Below are 17,249 nucleotides of genomic sequence, written 5' to 3'. Positions count from 1 at the left end.
TTTCATGCATTGGAGGAGGAAATGGCAACCCACTCCAGTGTTCTTGCCTGGAGAGTCCCAGGGACGGGAGAGCCTGGTGGGCTGCTGTCTACGGGGTCGCACAGAGTCAGACACGACTGAAGCAACTTAGCAGCATGTTCCCAACTCTTTTGGGTATATACCTAGGAAAAATTGCTGGGTATATGGTAACTCTAATGTTTTGAAAAACTCCTAAATTGTTTTCCATAGTTGCTGCACCATTTTACAATTCCATCAGCAGTGTATGAGAGTTCTAGTTTCTCCCTACCCTTGTGAAAAACTTGTCATTGTCTGCCTTTGATTTTAGCCATCCTGCTGGATGTAAAGTGATATCTCATTGTGATTTTGATTTGTACATCTTTTCATGTGCTTTTGGATCATATCTGTCTTTTGAAAAATGTCTGTTCATATCCTTTGCCCATTTTTAAATTGAGTTTTCTTTTTATTGTTGTAAGAATTCTTTTTCTTTTAGAGACAATTCTCTTTTCAGATATATGATTTACAAATATTTCCTGCTATTTTGTGAGTTGTCTTTTTCACATTCTTCATGGTGTCCTTTGAAGCACAAAAATGCTTAATTTTGATGAATTCCAATTTATCTATTTTTCTTTTATCACACTTTCTCTGTCATGTCTAAGAAACCGTTACCTAATCCTATGTCATAAATATTTACTCCCTTGTTTTCATGTAAGAATTATATACAGTTGACCTTTGAATAACACAGCTTTGAACTGTGTGGGTCCACTTAGGTGCAGGTTTTTTCCAGTAAATACATATTGTAGTACTACATGACCTCTGGTTCATTGAATTCATGGTTGTGGAACCACAGATATGGAGGTGTCTGTAAACTTATGTGGATTTTTGACTGTGGGGAGGGTTGGCACCCTAACCCCCAAGTTGTTCAAGAGTTACCTGTAGTTTAACTCTTACATTGGGTCTCTGATCCATTTTTAGTTTATTTTTATTATGATGACTTCTCTGGTGCTCAGAGGGTAAAAGCTTCTGCCTACAATGCAGGAGACCCGGGTTCAATCCCTGGGTCGAGAAGATCCCCTGGAGAAGGAAATGGCAACCCACTCCAGTACTCTTGCCTGAAAAATCCCTTGGACGGAGAAGCCTGGTAGGCTACAATCCATGGGGTCACAAAGAGTTGGACACAACTGAGCAACTTCACTTTCTTTTATTATGATATGAGGTGTGTGGGTTGGAGGGAGTCCAACTTCATTCTTCTGCATGTGGATATCCAACTGTCCCAACACCATTCATTTAAAAAACTATTCTTTCTGCTGTTGAATTGTTCTGATACTATTTGAATATTTTTAATATAATTTTTGTTTCTATCACAAAGTATATTTCTGAATCGGGTGTATAGTAGTTTTCATACATAACTTTGAAAACTCACCAACGAACATGATATGATCCTAAGAGGCTGCCATGACTCTTACAAGTCCCCGAATGATGCACACTTTAGTTTGAAGATCCATGTACTATTACAGGGATCAGTGACACTCCAGGATGTGGCTGTGGAATTCACCCCAGAGGAGTGGCAGCTGCTTGACTGTGATCAGAGAACCTTGTATTGGGATGTGATGTTGGAGAACTTTAGAAACCTCATCTCAGTGGGTAAGGACAGTGGGTGGTAACTTTTTAGTTGTAACTCAGAATGTTTTAACAGTACCCTTCCTTTAAGACCTGTGAAAGCTGTGAACATTCTGAAGCATTAGCAAGTTTGGCCTTGAACTTCATTAGTCAAAGATTCTTCATCTCCTTTGGGGATCAGGTGCTGTGTTTATGCTTCTGTCTCCTAAGTGAAGAAGGGTCTTTTCTGTTCTGAAGCCTATTTGTCGGCCTTCACAGGCCCTAAGACACCAAGAGGCAAACCCGAATTATGAGGTAGTTGTTCCTGGCACTTTGTCCCCAGTTCTGTGTTGTTTCCCAGGAACAGGGTGTCCAGTTACTGAAACAACAGTGATATTCAAGGTGGAGCAAGGACAAGGACCTTGGATGGTGGAGGGAGAGAACTCACGTTGGAGCTCTCCAGGTGAGTCAGAGAAACCCAGGAAGATGGGAGTCTTTGAAATTGGGGTCCCAGTTGGTGAGTGAGGGACTGGCACCTTTGAAACACTTTTTAGGAAGCACATACCTTTGGAAGTGACTGGGTGCATTTGACATGCATCTGACATCGTCAGATCCCCAGATGACACCCTCAGTTCCCCTCTCCCACGTGGCTGCTCTTTCTCTTCCTCAGCTCTTGTGTAGGAGGATGTCCTGCCACTCCACTTTGACTCCTCACACTGCCCATTGCATCGAAGTGCTTGCTTGGTTCTCTCAATTCCTAGAATCCTCATTGTTCTTTCCTTCTCAACACAATGGCAGATCTTTCCATACATCTAGTTCTAATAATGTAGTCAGCTTATGTGGATTTGCAGTCTTACTCCACCAACCTCTTTTGGATAAGGTTAGAAGACTGGAGAGGGAGAAGGAAATGGCAACCCACTCCAATATTCTTGCCTGGATAATCCCAGAGATGGAGGAGCCTGGTGGGCTGCCGTCTATGGGGTCGCATAAGTCGGACACGACTGAAGCAACTTAGCAGCAGCAGCAGAGGACTGTAGATACAAAAATGTTCCTGAAGGGAACTGATATTGTGCCAGCTGACCAAGAGGAAAAAAGAGATATGAATGCAGAAAAAAAGGGAGGTATTCTACCAGGGTGATCTAGGAATTATGTAGTGAGGACTCTGATTCTGATCTCCCTCTTCCAAATCTAATTTCCCCTTAACTCCATTGTCTCTTGTTCCTCTCCCTGTCCATTGATCACATCTCCGTAGTGGGTTGTCTTTGTTCTGTGAGTTGACCATACATCCTGTTAAGCAACTTTTTGATTTTCTTTGTACTTTCCTCACTACCTTATGCTATTTTACTGTTGTTGTTTTTTTTTTTCCCCCCCAGGTCACAAGTTAAGCTCACTGTCATTCTGTCTCCTTTTTCCTCCCTAGCAGTTTTACTCTTAAAGTTCAGGAGCAAGGTGAAAGCATACTTGTTTCAGAATGAGACTAGATTTGAAATCAAGTTTCTTTCTATGACTGTCAATGGCAAAAATTAACTAGGAACATTTCATTGTACTCCTTTTTAGAAGCTGACTGCCCACTTGTTGATGAATCAGACAAGCACCAGAAAAGCAAAGACAATTTTTTAAATTCAATTTTGTTCATGTTTGATAAAATTCTGACTGTGGAGAGACTTCATGGTTATAATATGAGCACAAGTCTTAATCCTACAAGAAAAAAATCATATAAATGTAAGTCATATGGGAAGAGTTTGCAGCCTACTTTGGACTTTCATAATTATAATAGATGTTATAATGGAGAACACGCTGATGAATGCAATGAATGTGGGAAAGCCTTCAAAAAGAAATTTAATTTCATTAGACGTGAAAAAAATCATACAAGAAAAAAACTGTTTGAATGCAACAACTGTGGGAAAGCCTATAGCAGCAAGGCACACCTTGCGACTCATCAGAAAATTCATAACAGAGAGAGACCCTTTGTGTGCAGTGATTGTGGAAAAGCGTTTACACATAAAGCACAACTCGTGGTCCATCAGAGACTCCACACTGGAGAGAAGCCTTATGAATGCAGTCAGTGTGGAAAATCATTCACTTGGAATTCTTCCTTTAATCAACACATGAAATCGCATACACTTGAGAACTCATTTGAATGTAAGGAATGTGGGAAAACATTTAGGTATAGTTCGTCCCTTTATAAACACTCTAAATTTCATACAGGAGAGAAACCATATCAATGCATTGTATGTGGCAAAGCCTTTGGCAACAGTTCTGTGCTTGTTACCCATCAAAGAATTCATACAGGAGAGAAACCTTATGGATGTATTAAATGTGGCAAAGCCTTCATCAAGAAGTCTCATCTCCTTAGACATCAGATAACTCATACAGGAGAAAGGCCCTATGAATGTAGCAAATGTGGGAAACCATTTTCCCAGAAGTCAAATCTTATTGTACATCAGAAAATTCATATGTAATATTTACTTATGAATATGAGAAAGCTTTAATATTTGATAAGTTATTGAGTAGAGAATTCATGGTGAGGAGAAATGCAACAATTTGAAGGAACTGAAAGAATAAATTCCCATTAAAAAAAATCAATGCCAGTCATGTTCTGGAAGTGATAAAGTTTTTAGAGGAAAGATCACAGAAAACGTTAATTTATAATGATAAAACTTAGAGCTTGGAAAACATAAACAATCAAGGAATCAGTGAAAACTACATTCAGCATCTCTGATTATTTTTATAACAAATTATATAATTATGCAAGTGTGAATATAAAAAGTTTATATGTTAAATTATATCTATCAAGAGTTTCTGAAGTAAATATCACTTTTTCTTCCAATCTGAATAGTAACATGCAAGTGAAAAAATGTGGTTTAAGATATAGTATGAATCTCAGTAATATTTTCATCCACCCACTGGCGCTTTTAATGGGTGTGGCAGTGTTACTGAATCTCAGAGTCTCCTCTTTAATTCTGAAACTTGTTATAAAGATATATAGAATTACATGTGTGTATAACTTAACAAGATATCAGTTGAGATGGTGAAAGCAGTTGTATTCTATACACTAAGTGCTCAGTTGTGGAAAAGGAAGTATTTAAAGAAGTATGTAAATAAAACATTTGCACTTCAGATACCCCTGTTCTTTTTCATTGATGTGTCCACCTGAGGTGTAAGCATAGTCACCTAGGGTATCATCTGAATTTCATCTTAGTAAGGTAGGGTGTTGTGATACTTTGCAACTTTCAGGGAGCAAATTTTTGGATCTATTTTTTGTTTTCTTGTTAAGAGATTGATACAGGTTTAACTCTTAGAACTGCCTGGCATTTTCCATGTGACAGCACATGGAAAATTTCCATAGGCCCTTTAATTGAGTTGAAAAGAGCACTGTTTTTGTTATGTTTAGTTTAGCAACTTCACTTTGGAACGTGACATTTGGTAAATTCCAAATATTCCCTTAAAAGGATGAACCAATCTTTATTGAAGCTACAGTTTTTATAATTGTACACAATATTCCTTGATCATGTCAAAAAATGTTTATGCCTTTTTTTGAGTTGTGGCCAAACAGCTTGATCCGAAATTCAGAAATCAGGCCTTTTCAAGTTTAGGCTCAGTCACAACTTTTTTACATTGCTTTCCTTTCATTAACCATGTTTTGAAGAGTAACGTTGAGTGATGATTATAAATGAATACTCGTGCTGTTTTGAACAAGCACACTAGAACTTAAGGATCTAAATTAAATCTTTTACTGAATATTTTTTTGCTTGACTAAACTTTAGTCAGGTTCCTGAAACTTTCTGAGGCTCACCTGCACGCTTCCTTAAAAAAATCTATTTTTAGCAAGAACCCTGCTAGTCATTTTAAACAGAACTCTCCACCCTGAGTGTCTGATCAGATTTCTCATCCTCCATCATCCTTCAGGTAACGTCTGATTACCCTGGCCTGTTTCGGCAAGAATCCTGTAAGGATGATTTAGCCAGAACCCTCCTTTACCCCTAATGTTTTCCCTTCTTTTCCCTAATGTTTTCTCTTAATAATTTTCCATTCACTGACCCCTACCTACTCCTTGGCTGTAAATACCCACTTGTCCACAGTATATTCAGAGTTGAGCCTGACTAAAACCCCATTGCACTGGTCCCTCTGCCTATCACGCTGGTCCTGAAGAAAGTCTGCCTTGTCATTTGTCATCTTTAACAAATGTCATCAAATACCTTTTTTTCTTTAACAGTTTGCCAGTTATTTTAGGAGACTACATATTGTTTACACTCTTTCAAGTTCCCTAAATCTCTGTTACCTTATTTTGGAATTGTCTTCAGAATCAGTTTGCCAGCCACACAGGGAATTCTGTGTTTGGCCACATGGCATGAGGATCTTAGTTCCCCACCCAGCATCAAACCAGTACCCCCTGCAGTGGAAGTGCAGAGTCTTAACCATTGGATCACCAGGGAAGTACTGGGAATTCTTTAAGTAGTTATAGTCATGGAATTTGCCTTTTTTCAACTTAACAGTTTTCTCATTTCCTACATGAAATCCTCATTTTGCCCTGCTTAGTGCTTCCCCTTCCCATCCTATCTCCCCTTCCCATGCCCATGCTTCTCATCTGAGAAACTCCAAATTACTTAAGACTATAGGAGGAGGACACATTTTAAGAGGAAGTAGTGAGCGACTTCACTTTCACTTTTCACCTTCATGCACTGGAGAAGGAAATGGCAACCCACTCCAGTGTTCTTGCCTGGAGAATCCCAGGGACGGGGGAGCCTGGTGGGCTGTCGTCTATGGGGTCATGCAGAGTTGGGTACGACTGAAGCGACTTGGCAGCAGCAAGCAGGGAGCTCTATTGTTGTCAGCATGATGTGAGGTCCCCTTGGAAGAGCAGCTGTGTAGGCAAGAAATGTGTAAAGATGTGGCAAGAAGTGTGTAAAGATCTGTGAATGAAATAAGGGATCTTTAGTTGTGACATGTGGAATCTAGTTCCCTGACCAGGGATTGAACCTGGGCCCCTTGCCTTGGGAACATGAAACATTAGCCACTGGACCACCAGAGAAGTCCCTAAAATAAGGGAGTTTTAATTGTAATACATCAGCAAGCTTGTGATCTAGGTTCTCTAATTTGCTCCCTTCCATACTGAAGGGACTTAGCAGCAGCAGCAGCAGCATAAGTGAAAGAGAGAATACAATAAGCAAGTTAAAAATATATTTCCAATACTAGACAAATATAAACTGCCGCCTTGAAAGCTTTTGTCACTGACCTCATTGTCAAGCTGTACAAGATTTTGACAAGAAGAAAACCAAAAGTATGCTCAGCTCCATCCAAACATCTCAGATTCCCAGAACTCCCTACTCCGTATTCTCTGGCTGAAACAGCCATACACAGTCTAAGGGAGAAACCCCTCAATTTTTCCCACCTCTAAGAGTTTGTCATACATTGAGGTTTTCTTTCTTGTTTAACTTTATAAAAAGATCACTGAAAAATCCTTTCGTTCTCTTTTAGGGCCTTTTTTCCGCCAGTTAATCTGCTCCATTTTTTCTGTGTATATCATACATGGTAGTTTTTAAGAATTAAATATGAAAAGGATAATGAAAAGAAGAAAACACAGAATGTGGAAAAAGGGAGATCTGAAATTAGGAATCCTTGAGTTCTGAAAAAGGATAAGGCCTTATAAGGTGAAAAAATGTAATGGTAACTAGAAGAACAGAAATAAAGTGTATAACTTAAAAATCTGAAGAGAGGAATAATGAAAACTTCATAAATCCAACAAAGCAGGAAAGGTGAAAGTTGCAAAAAAAAGGCATGATAAATAGAAAGTCCCCCTGCCAAAAAAAAAAGGTAGAAACAAAAGCATATCAATAATATTAATTGAAAATGGGTTAAACTCACCCACAATGAGGAAGAAACCATGGTCTCTTGTTTTTTTGTTGTTGTCATTCAGTCACTAAGTCATGTCCAGCTCTTTGCAACCCCATGGACTGCAGTGTGCCAGGCTTCCCTTCCTTCACTATCTCCCAGAGATTACTCAAACTTATGTCGATTGAGTCAGTGATGCCATCCAACCGTTTCATCCTCTGCTGCCCACTTCTCCTCCTGCCCTCAATCTTTCCCAGCATCAGTGTCTTTCCAATGAGTTGGCTCTTCTTATCAGGTGGCCAAAGTATTGGAGCTTCAGCTTCAAGCATCAGTCCTTCCAATGAGTATTCAGGGTTGATTTCCTTTAGGATTGACTGATTTGATCTCCTTGCAGTCCAAGGGACTTTCAGGAGTCTTCTCCAGTACCATAGTTTGAAGGCATCAATTCTTTAGTGTTCTGACTTCTTTATGGTTCAACTCTCACAACTGTATGTGACCACTGGGAAGACCATTGCCTTGACTATACACGGACCTTTGACGGCAAAGTAATGTCTCTGCTTTTCAATATGCTGTCAAGGTTTGTCATTGCTTTCCTGCCAAGAAGCAATTGTCTTCTGATTTCATGGCTGCAATCAATGTCTGCAGAGATTTTGGAGCCCAAGAAGAGGAAATCTGTCACTACTTCCACCTTTTCCCCTTCTATTTGCCATGCAGTGATGGGGGTGGATGCCATGATCTTACTGTTTTTAATATTTAGTCTTAAGTAGGCTCTTTCACTCCCCTTCTTCACCCTCATCAAGAGACTCTTCAGTTCCTCTTCGCTTTGTGCCATTAGAGTGGTATGTATCATCCGCATATCTGAGGTTGTTGATGTTTCTTCCGCCTATCTTGATTCCAGCTTGTAACTCATCTAGCCCGACATTTCTCATGATGCGCTGAGTGTATAGATTAAATAGGGTGACAGTAGACAGCCCTGTCATACTCCTTTCTCAATCTTGAACCAATCAGTTGTTCCATACAGGGTTCTTACTGTTGCTTCTTGACCCGCATACAGGTTTCTCAGGAGATAAGTAAGATGGTCTGGTATTCCCATCTCTCTGGGAGCTTTCCACAGTTTGTCATGATCCACACAAAGGCTTTGGCATAGTCAATGAAATAGAGATAGATGTTTTTCTGAAGTTCCCTTGCTTTCTCTATAAGCCAGCGAATGTTGGCAATTTGATCTCTAATTCCTCTTCCTTTTCTAAACCCAGCTTGGACATCTGGAAGTTCTTGATGTCACATTTTGCTGAACCCTAGAATGCAAGATTTTAAGCATGACCTTACTATCATGGGAGATGAGTGCAATTGTCCAATGGTTAGCACATTCTTTGGTATTACCCTTCTTGGGGATTGGGATGAGGATTGACCTTTTCCAGTCCTGTGGCCACTGCTGGGTCTTCCAGATTTGCTGACATAATGAATACAAAACCTTGATGGCATCATCCTTTAGGGACTGAAATAGTTCTGCTGGAATTTCATTCCATCCACTAGCTTTATTAACAGCAGTGTTTCTTAAGACCCACTTGACTTGGTACTCCAGAATGTCTGCCTCTAGGTGACTAACCACACCATTGTAGTAATCCAGTTCATTAAGATCTTTTTTATACAGTTCTTCCCTGTATGCTTTCCATCTTAATCTCTTCAGCATCTACTAGGTCTCTACCATTTTTATCCTTTATTGTGCCCCTCTTTGGGTGGAATGCTCCCTTGAAGTTTCCAGTTTTCCTGAAAAGAATCTCTAGTCTTTGCCTTTTTGTTGTTTTCTTCTATTATTAAGCACTGTTCATTGAAGAAGGCCTTCTTGTCTCTTCTAGTTTCATTTTGGAACTCTGCATGTAATTGGATGTACCTTTCTCTCTCTCCCTTGCTTTTCACTTCTTTTTGTTCTTCCGCTATTTGTAAAGCCTCCTCAGATGACCACTTTGCTATCCTGCTTTTCTTTTTCTTTGGGATGGTTTTGTTCACTGCCTCCTGTACAGTGTTATGGACTTCATCCATTGTTCTTCAGGCACACTGTTAACTAGATCTAGCCCCTTGAATCTATTCATTACCTCTACTGCAAATTCACACAGGATTTGATATAAGTCATACCTGGCTGGCCTATTGTTTTTCCCAATTTTCTTTAGTTTAAGTGTGAATTTTGCTATGAGAAGCTGATGATCTGAGCCACAGTCAGCTTCAGGTCTTGTTTTTGCTGACTGTATACAGCTTCTCCATCTTCAGCTACAAAGAATGTAATCAGTTTTGATTTTGGTATTGACCATTTGGTGATGTCCATGTGTAAAGTCATTTCTTGTGTTATTGAAAAAGGGTATTTGCTATGACTAGTGTATTCTCTTGGCAGAATTCAGTTAACCTTTGCCCTGCTTCATTTTGTTCTCCAAGGCCAAACTTGCCTGTTACTCCAGGTATATCTTGACTGCCTACTTTTGCATTCCAATCCCCTTCATGGATCACTGCCTTGTCGTGGCGAAGGGGCTTATGTAACTCAATGAAGCTATGAGTCATGCTGTGCAGGGCCACCCAAGACAGATGGGTCATAGCAGAGAGTTCTGACAAAACGTGATCCACTGGAGGAGGGAATGGCAAACCACCCCAGTGTACTTGCTGTGAGAACCTCATGAACTGTAAAAAAGGGACATCTTGCTGCTGCTGCTGCTGCTAAGTCACTTGAGTTGTGTCCGACCCCGTGCAACCCCACAGATGGCAGCCCACCAGGCTCCCCCATCCTTGGGATTCTCCAGGCAAGAACACTGGAGTGGGTTGCCATTTCCTTCTCCAGTGCATGAAAGTGAAAAGTGAAAGTGAAGTCGCTCAGTCGTATTCGACTCTTAGCGACCCCATGGACTGCAGCCTACCAGGCTCCTCCATCCATGGGATTTTCCAGGCAAGAGTACTGGAGTGGGGTGCCATTGCCTTCTCCGAAAAGGGACATCTTACAGCTCATCAAAAAAATTCATAGTGGAGAGAGACCCTTTGTGTGCAGTGATTGTGGGAAAGTGTTTATGCATGAAACACAGCTCAAGATCCAACAGAGAGTTCACACTGAGAGAAGCCTTACGAATGTGGTCAGTGCAGGAAATTACTCACCTGGCCTTACTGAACATATGAACATATGAAATTGAACATATGAAATCTCACACACCCAAGAACTCATATGAATGTAAGGAACGTGGGAAAACATTCAAGTACAGATCATCCCTAAACACTCCAGAATCCATACAGGCAAGAAACTGTACCAAGGCAGACAATGTGGCAAAGCCTTTGCAGACTTGTCAGTGCTGAGCTTGCATCAGAGAATTCACACAGGCAAGAAACCTCACAAATGCACTGAATATGACAAAGCCTTCATCAGGAGCTCACATCTTCTTTAATGTAACTCACATAGAGCAACAAAATAAAGGCAGCACATGTGGGAAATCTTTTAACCAGAAGACATATCTTGTTATCCATCAGATCAGATCAGTCAGATCAGTCGCTCAGTCGTGTCCGACTCTGCGACCCCATGAATCACAGCACACCAGGCCTCCCTGTCCATCACCAACTCCCGGAGTTCACTGAGACTCACGTCCATCGAGTCAGCGATGCCATCCAGCCATCTCATCCTCTGTCGTCCCCTTCTCCTCCTGCCCCCAATCCCTCCCAGCATCAGAGTCTTTTCCAATGAGTCAACTCTTCGCATGAGATGGCCAAAGTACTGGAGTTTCAGCTTTAGCATCATTCCTTCCAAAGAAATCCCAGGCCTGATCTCCTTCAGAATGGACTGGTTGGATCTCCTTGCAGTCCAAGGGACTTTCAAGAGTCTTCTCCAACACCACAGTTCAAAAGCATCAATTCTTCGGCGCTCAGCTTTCTTCACAGTCCAACTCTCAAAGAAGTCATAAAAACAAGAGAGCTTTGTAAATGTGGGAAAACTTAAAATTAGCCTTTTAGTAAAGTAAATTCTTTACTAAAGCAGCAAAGAATTCATTATGAGAAAAACCCTATCTGTTGAATAAATGTGGAAGAGCACGTCTGAAATTCATGTTCTATGAGTGATATTACTAATTTTTTGGAAACAGTTATGGAAAATTTTGAGCTATAGGCAACTTTACTGTACAGTAAAATTGAGTAAGTTGTGAAAAAATTGAATAATTATGCATCAAACTGACTGTAATTGCATATCTACTCTGCCCCCTGATTTGTGATGTTCACACAAATTATACAAATGTCTGCATTGCTTTAGAAATTTGTATATCTATAGATTTGACATATGTGCTATTCATATTATACTGATTTATATCTGTTGTAATGGTTGTACAACATTGTGAACATACTTAATACCAATGAATCATACACTTAAAAATGGTTTAAGTACAGTAAATTTTATGTTATGTATATTTTACTAAAATAAAAAATATATAAATAAAACTTAACCCCTTCTAGAAAAAGTATATCTATTAATATCTTTGGTAAACACCATCATTGTCTCTTCAAAGCCTAAAATCACCATATACAGAACTGCCAACCGTAAGTGAAATAATATGGTTTCTTATGGAAATGAAGGTCAGCAGTATGAACTTGATCTCTAACCATTTTGGGGCACTTGCGAATAGTTGCAGCAGTTGTTCCTGAGCCTGAACCTTCTTGAGCCTCCTCTTAAATAATAGTCAGGGACGGTTATGAAGTCTTCTGCTCTGCTCAGCTGAGCACATCATGTAATATGTTTTTGTCTCTATGCAAAATATGTGTGTGTATGTATTTGATCCTGATTAACCAGACAATGAAGAAAGGAAGCAGCTGTGTTCTGTATTACTCCTAGCACTTAGTACATGGAAAGAGGCATTTCTCCAAGTAGATAGTCATAAATAAAAGCCATCCTATTTTGCTGGAGCAACTTCATAAGTAGAAGTGAGCCTAGCTGAAGCAGCATATAACTGGAGTACCTAGTTTTTAAAAGCTAGGTGTTAAAATATTTTGCAACACTTCTGGAAGAAGATTCTTAAAAATCAATATTACTGATTAAAATAAAATTAAATTGTCAGTATTATTGTTAAAATCAGTCATTACCTTTTTGTTTAGGAAATCGATTCAGAGATATCTCAGACACATTTGGAAATTTCCAGGTGACTAGCATAGGTATCATATCAAGCTATTTTGAGATCTTGTCTGCTTCCTTGAAGTACTCAGCAACTCTTATAATTTGACATTACATACATTCTGTGTATTCCCTTTAAAAATTCACAATGATTTTAAGTGAAATTTTTGTAGAGTCCTTAAGCTCTTTCTTCAGACATTTTTGTGAAGCTTAGATACAGTGTTGAGCTTAAACCTATATTCGCAAAATCAGGTTTTTCTTGGAAGCATAAGTTTTTCGATTAAATATGTGAGCTTGGGATTGTTTATCCTCATTAGCATTCTTGCAGGGTAATGATGAGCAAAGACATGTGAATGAGAGTAATTTTCTGCATATCCATCAGATCTAAGTGAAACTTTGTTTTACAGAGTTTTTATTCTATGTGCTAATTAAACTTAGGTGCAGCCAAAGGTGGAGAAGCTCTATACAGTCAGCAAAAACAAGACCAGGAGCTGACTGTGGCTCAGACCATGAACTCCTTATTGCCAAATTCAGACTTAAATTGAAGAAAGTAGGGAAAACCACTAAACCATTCAGGTATGACCTAAATCAAATCCCTTATGATTATACAGTGGAAGTGAGAAATAGATTTAAGGGCCTAGATATGATAGATAGAGTGCCTGATGAACAATGGAATGAGGTTCGTGATATTGTACAGGAGACAGGGATCAAGACCATCCCCATGGAAAAGAAATGCAAAAAAGCAAAATGGCTGTCTGGGGAGGCCTTGCAAATAGCTGTGAAAAGAAGAGAAGCTAAAAGCAAAGGAGAAAAGGAAAGGTATAAACATCTGAATGCAGAGTTCCAAAGAATAGCAAGAAGAGATAAGAAAGCCTTCTTCAGCAATCAATGCGAAGAAATAGAGGAAAACAACAGAATGGGAAAGACTAGAGATCTCTTCAAGAAAATCAGAGATACCAAAGGAACATTTCATGCAAAGATGGGCTCGATAAAGGACAGAAATGGTATGGACCTAACAGAAGCAGAAGATATTAAGAAGAGATGGCAAGAAAACACAGAAGAACTGTACAAAAAAGATCTTCACGACCCAGATAATCACGATGGTGTGATCACTGACCTAGAGCCAGACATCCTGGAATGTGAAATCAAGTGGGCCTTAGAAAGCATCACTACGAACAAAGCTAGTGGAGGTAATGGAATTCCAGTTGAGCTATTTCAAATCCTGAAAGATGATGCTGTGAAGTGCTGCGCTCAAGATGCCAGCAAATTTGGAAAACTCAGCAGTGGCCACAGGACTGGAAAAGGTCAGTTTTCATTCCAATCCTAAAGAAAGGCAATGCCAAAGAATGCTCAAACTACCACACAATTGCACTCATCTCACACACTAGTAAAGTAATGCTCAAAATTCTCCAAGCCAGGCTTCAGCAATATGTGAACCGTGAACTTCCTGATGTTCAAGCTGGTTTTAGAAGAGGCAGAGGAACCAGAGATCAAATTGCCAACATATGCTGGATCATGGAAAAAGCAAGAGAGTTCCAGAAAAACATCTATTTCTGCTTTATTGACTATGCCAAAGCCTTTGACTATGTGGGTCACAATAAACTGTGGAAAATTCTGAAAGAGATGGGAATACCAGACCACCTTACCTGATCTGCCTCTTGAGAAATTTGTATGCAGGTCAGGAAGCAACAGTTAGAACTGGACATGGAACAACAGACTGGTTCCAAATAGGAAAAGGAGTACGTCAAGGCTATATATTGTCACCCTGTTTATTTAGCCTATATACAGAGTACATCATGAGAAACACTGGGCTGGAAGAAGCACAAGCTGGAATCAAGGTTGCTGGGAGAAATATCAATAACCTCAGATATGCAGATGACACCACCCTTATGGCAGAAAGTGAAGAGGAACTCAAAAGCCTCTTGATGAAAGTGAAAGTGGAGAGTGAAAAAGTTGGCTTAAAGCTCAACATTCAGAAAACGAAGATCATGGCATCTGGTCCCATCACTTCATGGGAAATAGATGGGGAAACAGTGGAAACAGTATCAGACTTATTTTTCTGGGCTCCAAAATCACTGCAGATGGTGACTGCAGCCGTGAAATTAAAAGACGCTTACTCCTTGGAAGGAAAGTTATGACCAACCTAGATAGCATATTCAAAAGCAGAGACATTACTTTGCCAACAAAGGTTCATTCTAGTCAAGGCTATGGTTTTTCCTGTGGTCATGTATGGATGTGAGAGTTGGACTGTGAAGAAGGCTGAGCGCCGAAGAGTTGATGCTTTTGGACTGTGGTGTTGGAGAAGACTCTTGCGAGTCCCTTGGACTGCAAGGAGATCCAACCAGTCCATTCTGAAGGAGATCAGCCCTGGGATTTCTTTGGAAGGAATGATGCTAAAGCTGAAACTCCAGTACTTTGGCCACCTCATGCGAAGAGTTGACTCATTGGAAAAGACTCTGATGCTGGGAGGGATTGGGGGCAGGAGGAGAAGGGGATGACAGAGGATGAGATGGCTGGATGGCATCACTGACTCGATGGACGTGAATCTGAGTGAACTCCAGGAGTTGGTGATGGACAGGGAGGCCTGGCGTGCTGCGATTCATGGGGTTGCAAAGAGTCAGACACGACTGAGCGACTGATCGGATCGGATCAGATCGGAATCACACCAAATCACTCTGTTGTTAAATCACTCAGTCATGTCTGACTCTCTGCGACCCCAGGGACTATGGCCCAGGCTCCTCTGTCCATGGAATTCTCCAGGCAAGAATACTGGAGTGGGTTGCCATGCCCTTCTCCAGGGGATCTTCCCAACCCAGGGATCGAACCTGGGTCTCTCATATTGCAGGCAGATTCTTTACCATCTGAACCACCTGGAAACTATTATTCAGCTATAAAAAGAAATAAAGTACTGATACATGTAATGACATGGATGGACCTTGAAAATATGCTAAGTGAAAGAAGTCAGTCACAAAATATCACATATTGCTTGATTCAAGTTATATAAAATGCTTAAAATAGGCAAGTTTGAAGAGACAGAATGTAAATCAGTGGTTGCTCAGGGCTAAAAGCGGAAAAGAGGATTTACTGCTAATGGTGTGGAGTTACTTGAGAGGGGTGGGTGGATAAAAATGTCCTAAAATTAGGTTGTGATGTTTGCACATCTAAACACAAGGAGAGCCAGAAAGAAATGACCAGCAAGACAGAAGTCTTCTGTAACCTAGTCACAGAAGTATAATAACAACCCTAATTCATAACCATTTCAGTTTAAGCAAATGAAAGGGAAATTAACATTGCTAGTATTTCTTATTCTACTTGTTAGAAGCAAGGTCCAGCCCGAACTCCAGATGAAGGGATTATCCAAGGCTGTGATTACTTACCTGGAGGCATGAATGTGGCAGCCAAGTCAGAAGCTTCCTACTATACACCCATTTTAGATGATTGTGTGATTGTGTGTGCGTGCACAGTCGTGTCTGACTCTTTGCGATCCCATGGACTGTAGGCTTCTCTTTCCATGGGATTTCCCAGACAAGAATACTGGAGTGGGTTGCCGTTTCCTCCTCCAGGGAATCTTCCAACCCAAGGATCAAACCTGCATTGCCTGTGATTCCTGCATTGGCAGGCATGTTCTTTACCACTAGCACCAGCTGGGAACCCTAAAGCTTTTGACGGTCTTGGAGTTCACATAGTAGAAGGGCCTTGTGAATGGTCTGAGTGGGTTGAGGGTATCAGCCAGTAGAAAAATATTTGCAATCATGAAAATGTCTGTGGAGGAGGGAAACCCTATGAAGAACGTAAAGGTGGTGAGAGTTATTGAAGAGCTGCCTGCCTTAGATGTCTTCAGAGTCCACATGGGAGAGAAACCATATCCACATGATGAGCACAGTAAGGGCTTCGCCAGATGCTCCACTTTTCTCCATTATGCCCCCCATTCCCATTCAGGAGAGAAAGTATATTGATGTGGTATGCATGGTAAGAATTTTAGGAGTGTGAAACTTGGCATTTGAGGGAGGGCCCATAGGGAGAGAGACTCTATAAATGGGATGAGTGCAGTAAGGCTCCTCTGAGGCTTCAACACTTCATATTCATCTGAGAAACCACACAAGAGAAAATTGATATTAATGAGTGTGATATGGACTTCAGTCAGAAAGGAAATACCTTTATTAGAATCTACATGGAAGAGAAATCCTTTATAATCGATGTGATAATAAGGACTGTCAAAACTGTGAGTTACAGACATGCAGCAGAGACACCTATTACAAATATGACAATTGTGGAGAGGGGGAGAGTTCACCCAAAACTTCAACACTCATAATGAAGTTACACATAATGAATTTATATTCATAATGAACATACATAATGAATATACTCATAATGGATATACACTCATAATGAAGTTGCACATAAAAAATAAACCATACTAATAGCCTAAGTGAAATTTAAATGAAAGTGTTATTTGTCAAGCTTTTTAATGTTACAAGATACAGAAGCTGTCACCTTAAGGTTCTGTTTATGAAGAAGCAATAAAGAGAACGCTGAAAAGAATTATTTCTATGGGACACCATGGACCCATAAGGAGAATGAAAAAACCTCACAAAGAGTTGCGTTCATATCATGACTTGTCCAGTGGTACAAGATTCTGCCAAGAATACAAATAATCATGGAGGTAGGTCCACAGTGCTTCTTTTCCAGGGTGATGATATCT

At 40.2% G+C, this 17,249-nt stretch overlaps 1 protein-coding gene across 7 annotated transcripts in view; it reads left to right on the top strand.

Annotated features, from left to right (window-relative positions):
- The window catches only part of ZNF684 (zinc finger protein 684), a 30,046-nt gene extending 25,328 nt beyond the window's left edge, over window positions 1-4,718 (top strand). For 4 of the 7 annotated variants that reach the window (XM_005204807.5, XM_005204806.5, XM_059885186.1 and 1 more), the window contains 3 exons: window positions 1,515-1,641; window positions 1,958-2,059; window positions 3,154-4,718. In XM_005204807.5, coding sequence (XP_005204864.1) covers window positions 1,515-1,641; window positions 1,958-2,059; window positions 3,154-4,058 — 1,134 coding nt within the window. In that variant the 3' untranslated portion in view covers window positions 4,059-4,718. The remainder of the gene's footprint in view (window positions 1-1,514; window positions 1,642-1,957; window positions 2,060-3,153) is intronic. The other 3 variants (XM_015466459.3, XM_024990220.2, XM_010803675.4) reach the window with 2 other exon arrangements.
- Window positions 4,719-17,249: the final 12,531 nt, after the last annotated feature.

This window comes from Bos taurus, chromosome 3 (assembly GCF_002263795.3).
Source record: "Bos taurus isolate L1 Dominette 01449 registration number 42190680 breed Hereford chromosome 3, ARS-UCD2.0, whole genome shotgun sequence".
NCBI lineage: Eukaryota > Metazoa > Chordata > Mammalia > Artiodactyla > Bovidae > Bos > Bos taurus.
This window is presented reverse-complemented; position numbering and strand designations above follow the sequence as displayed.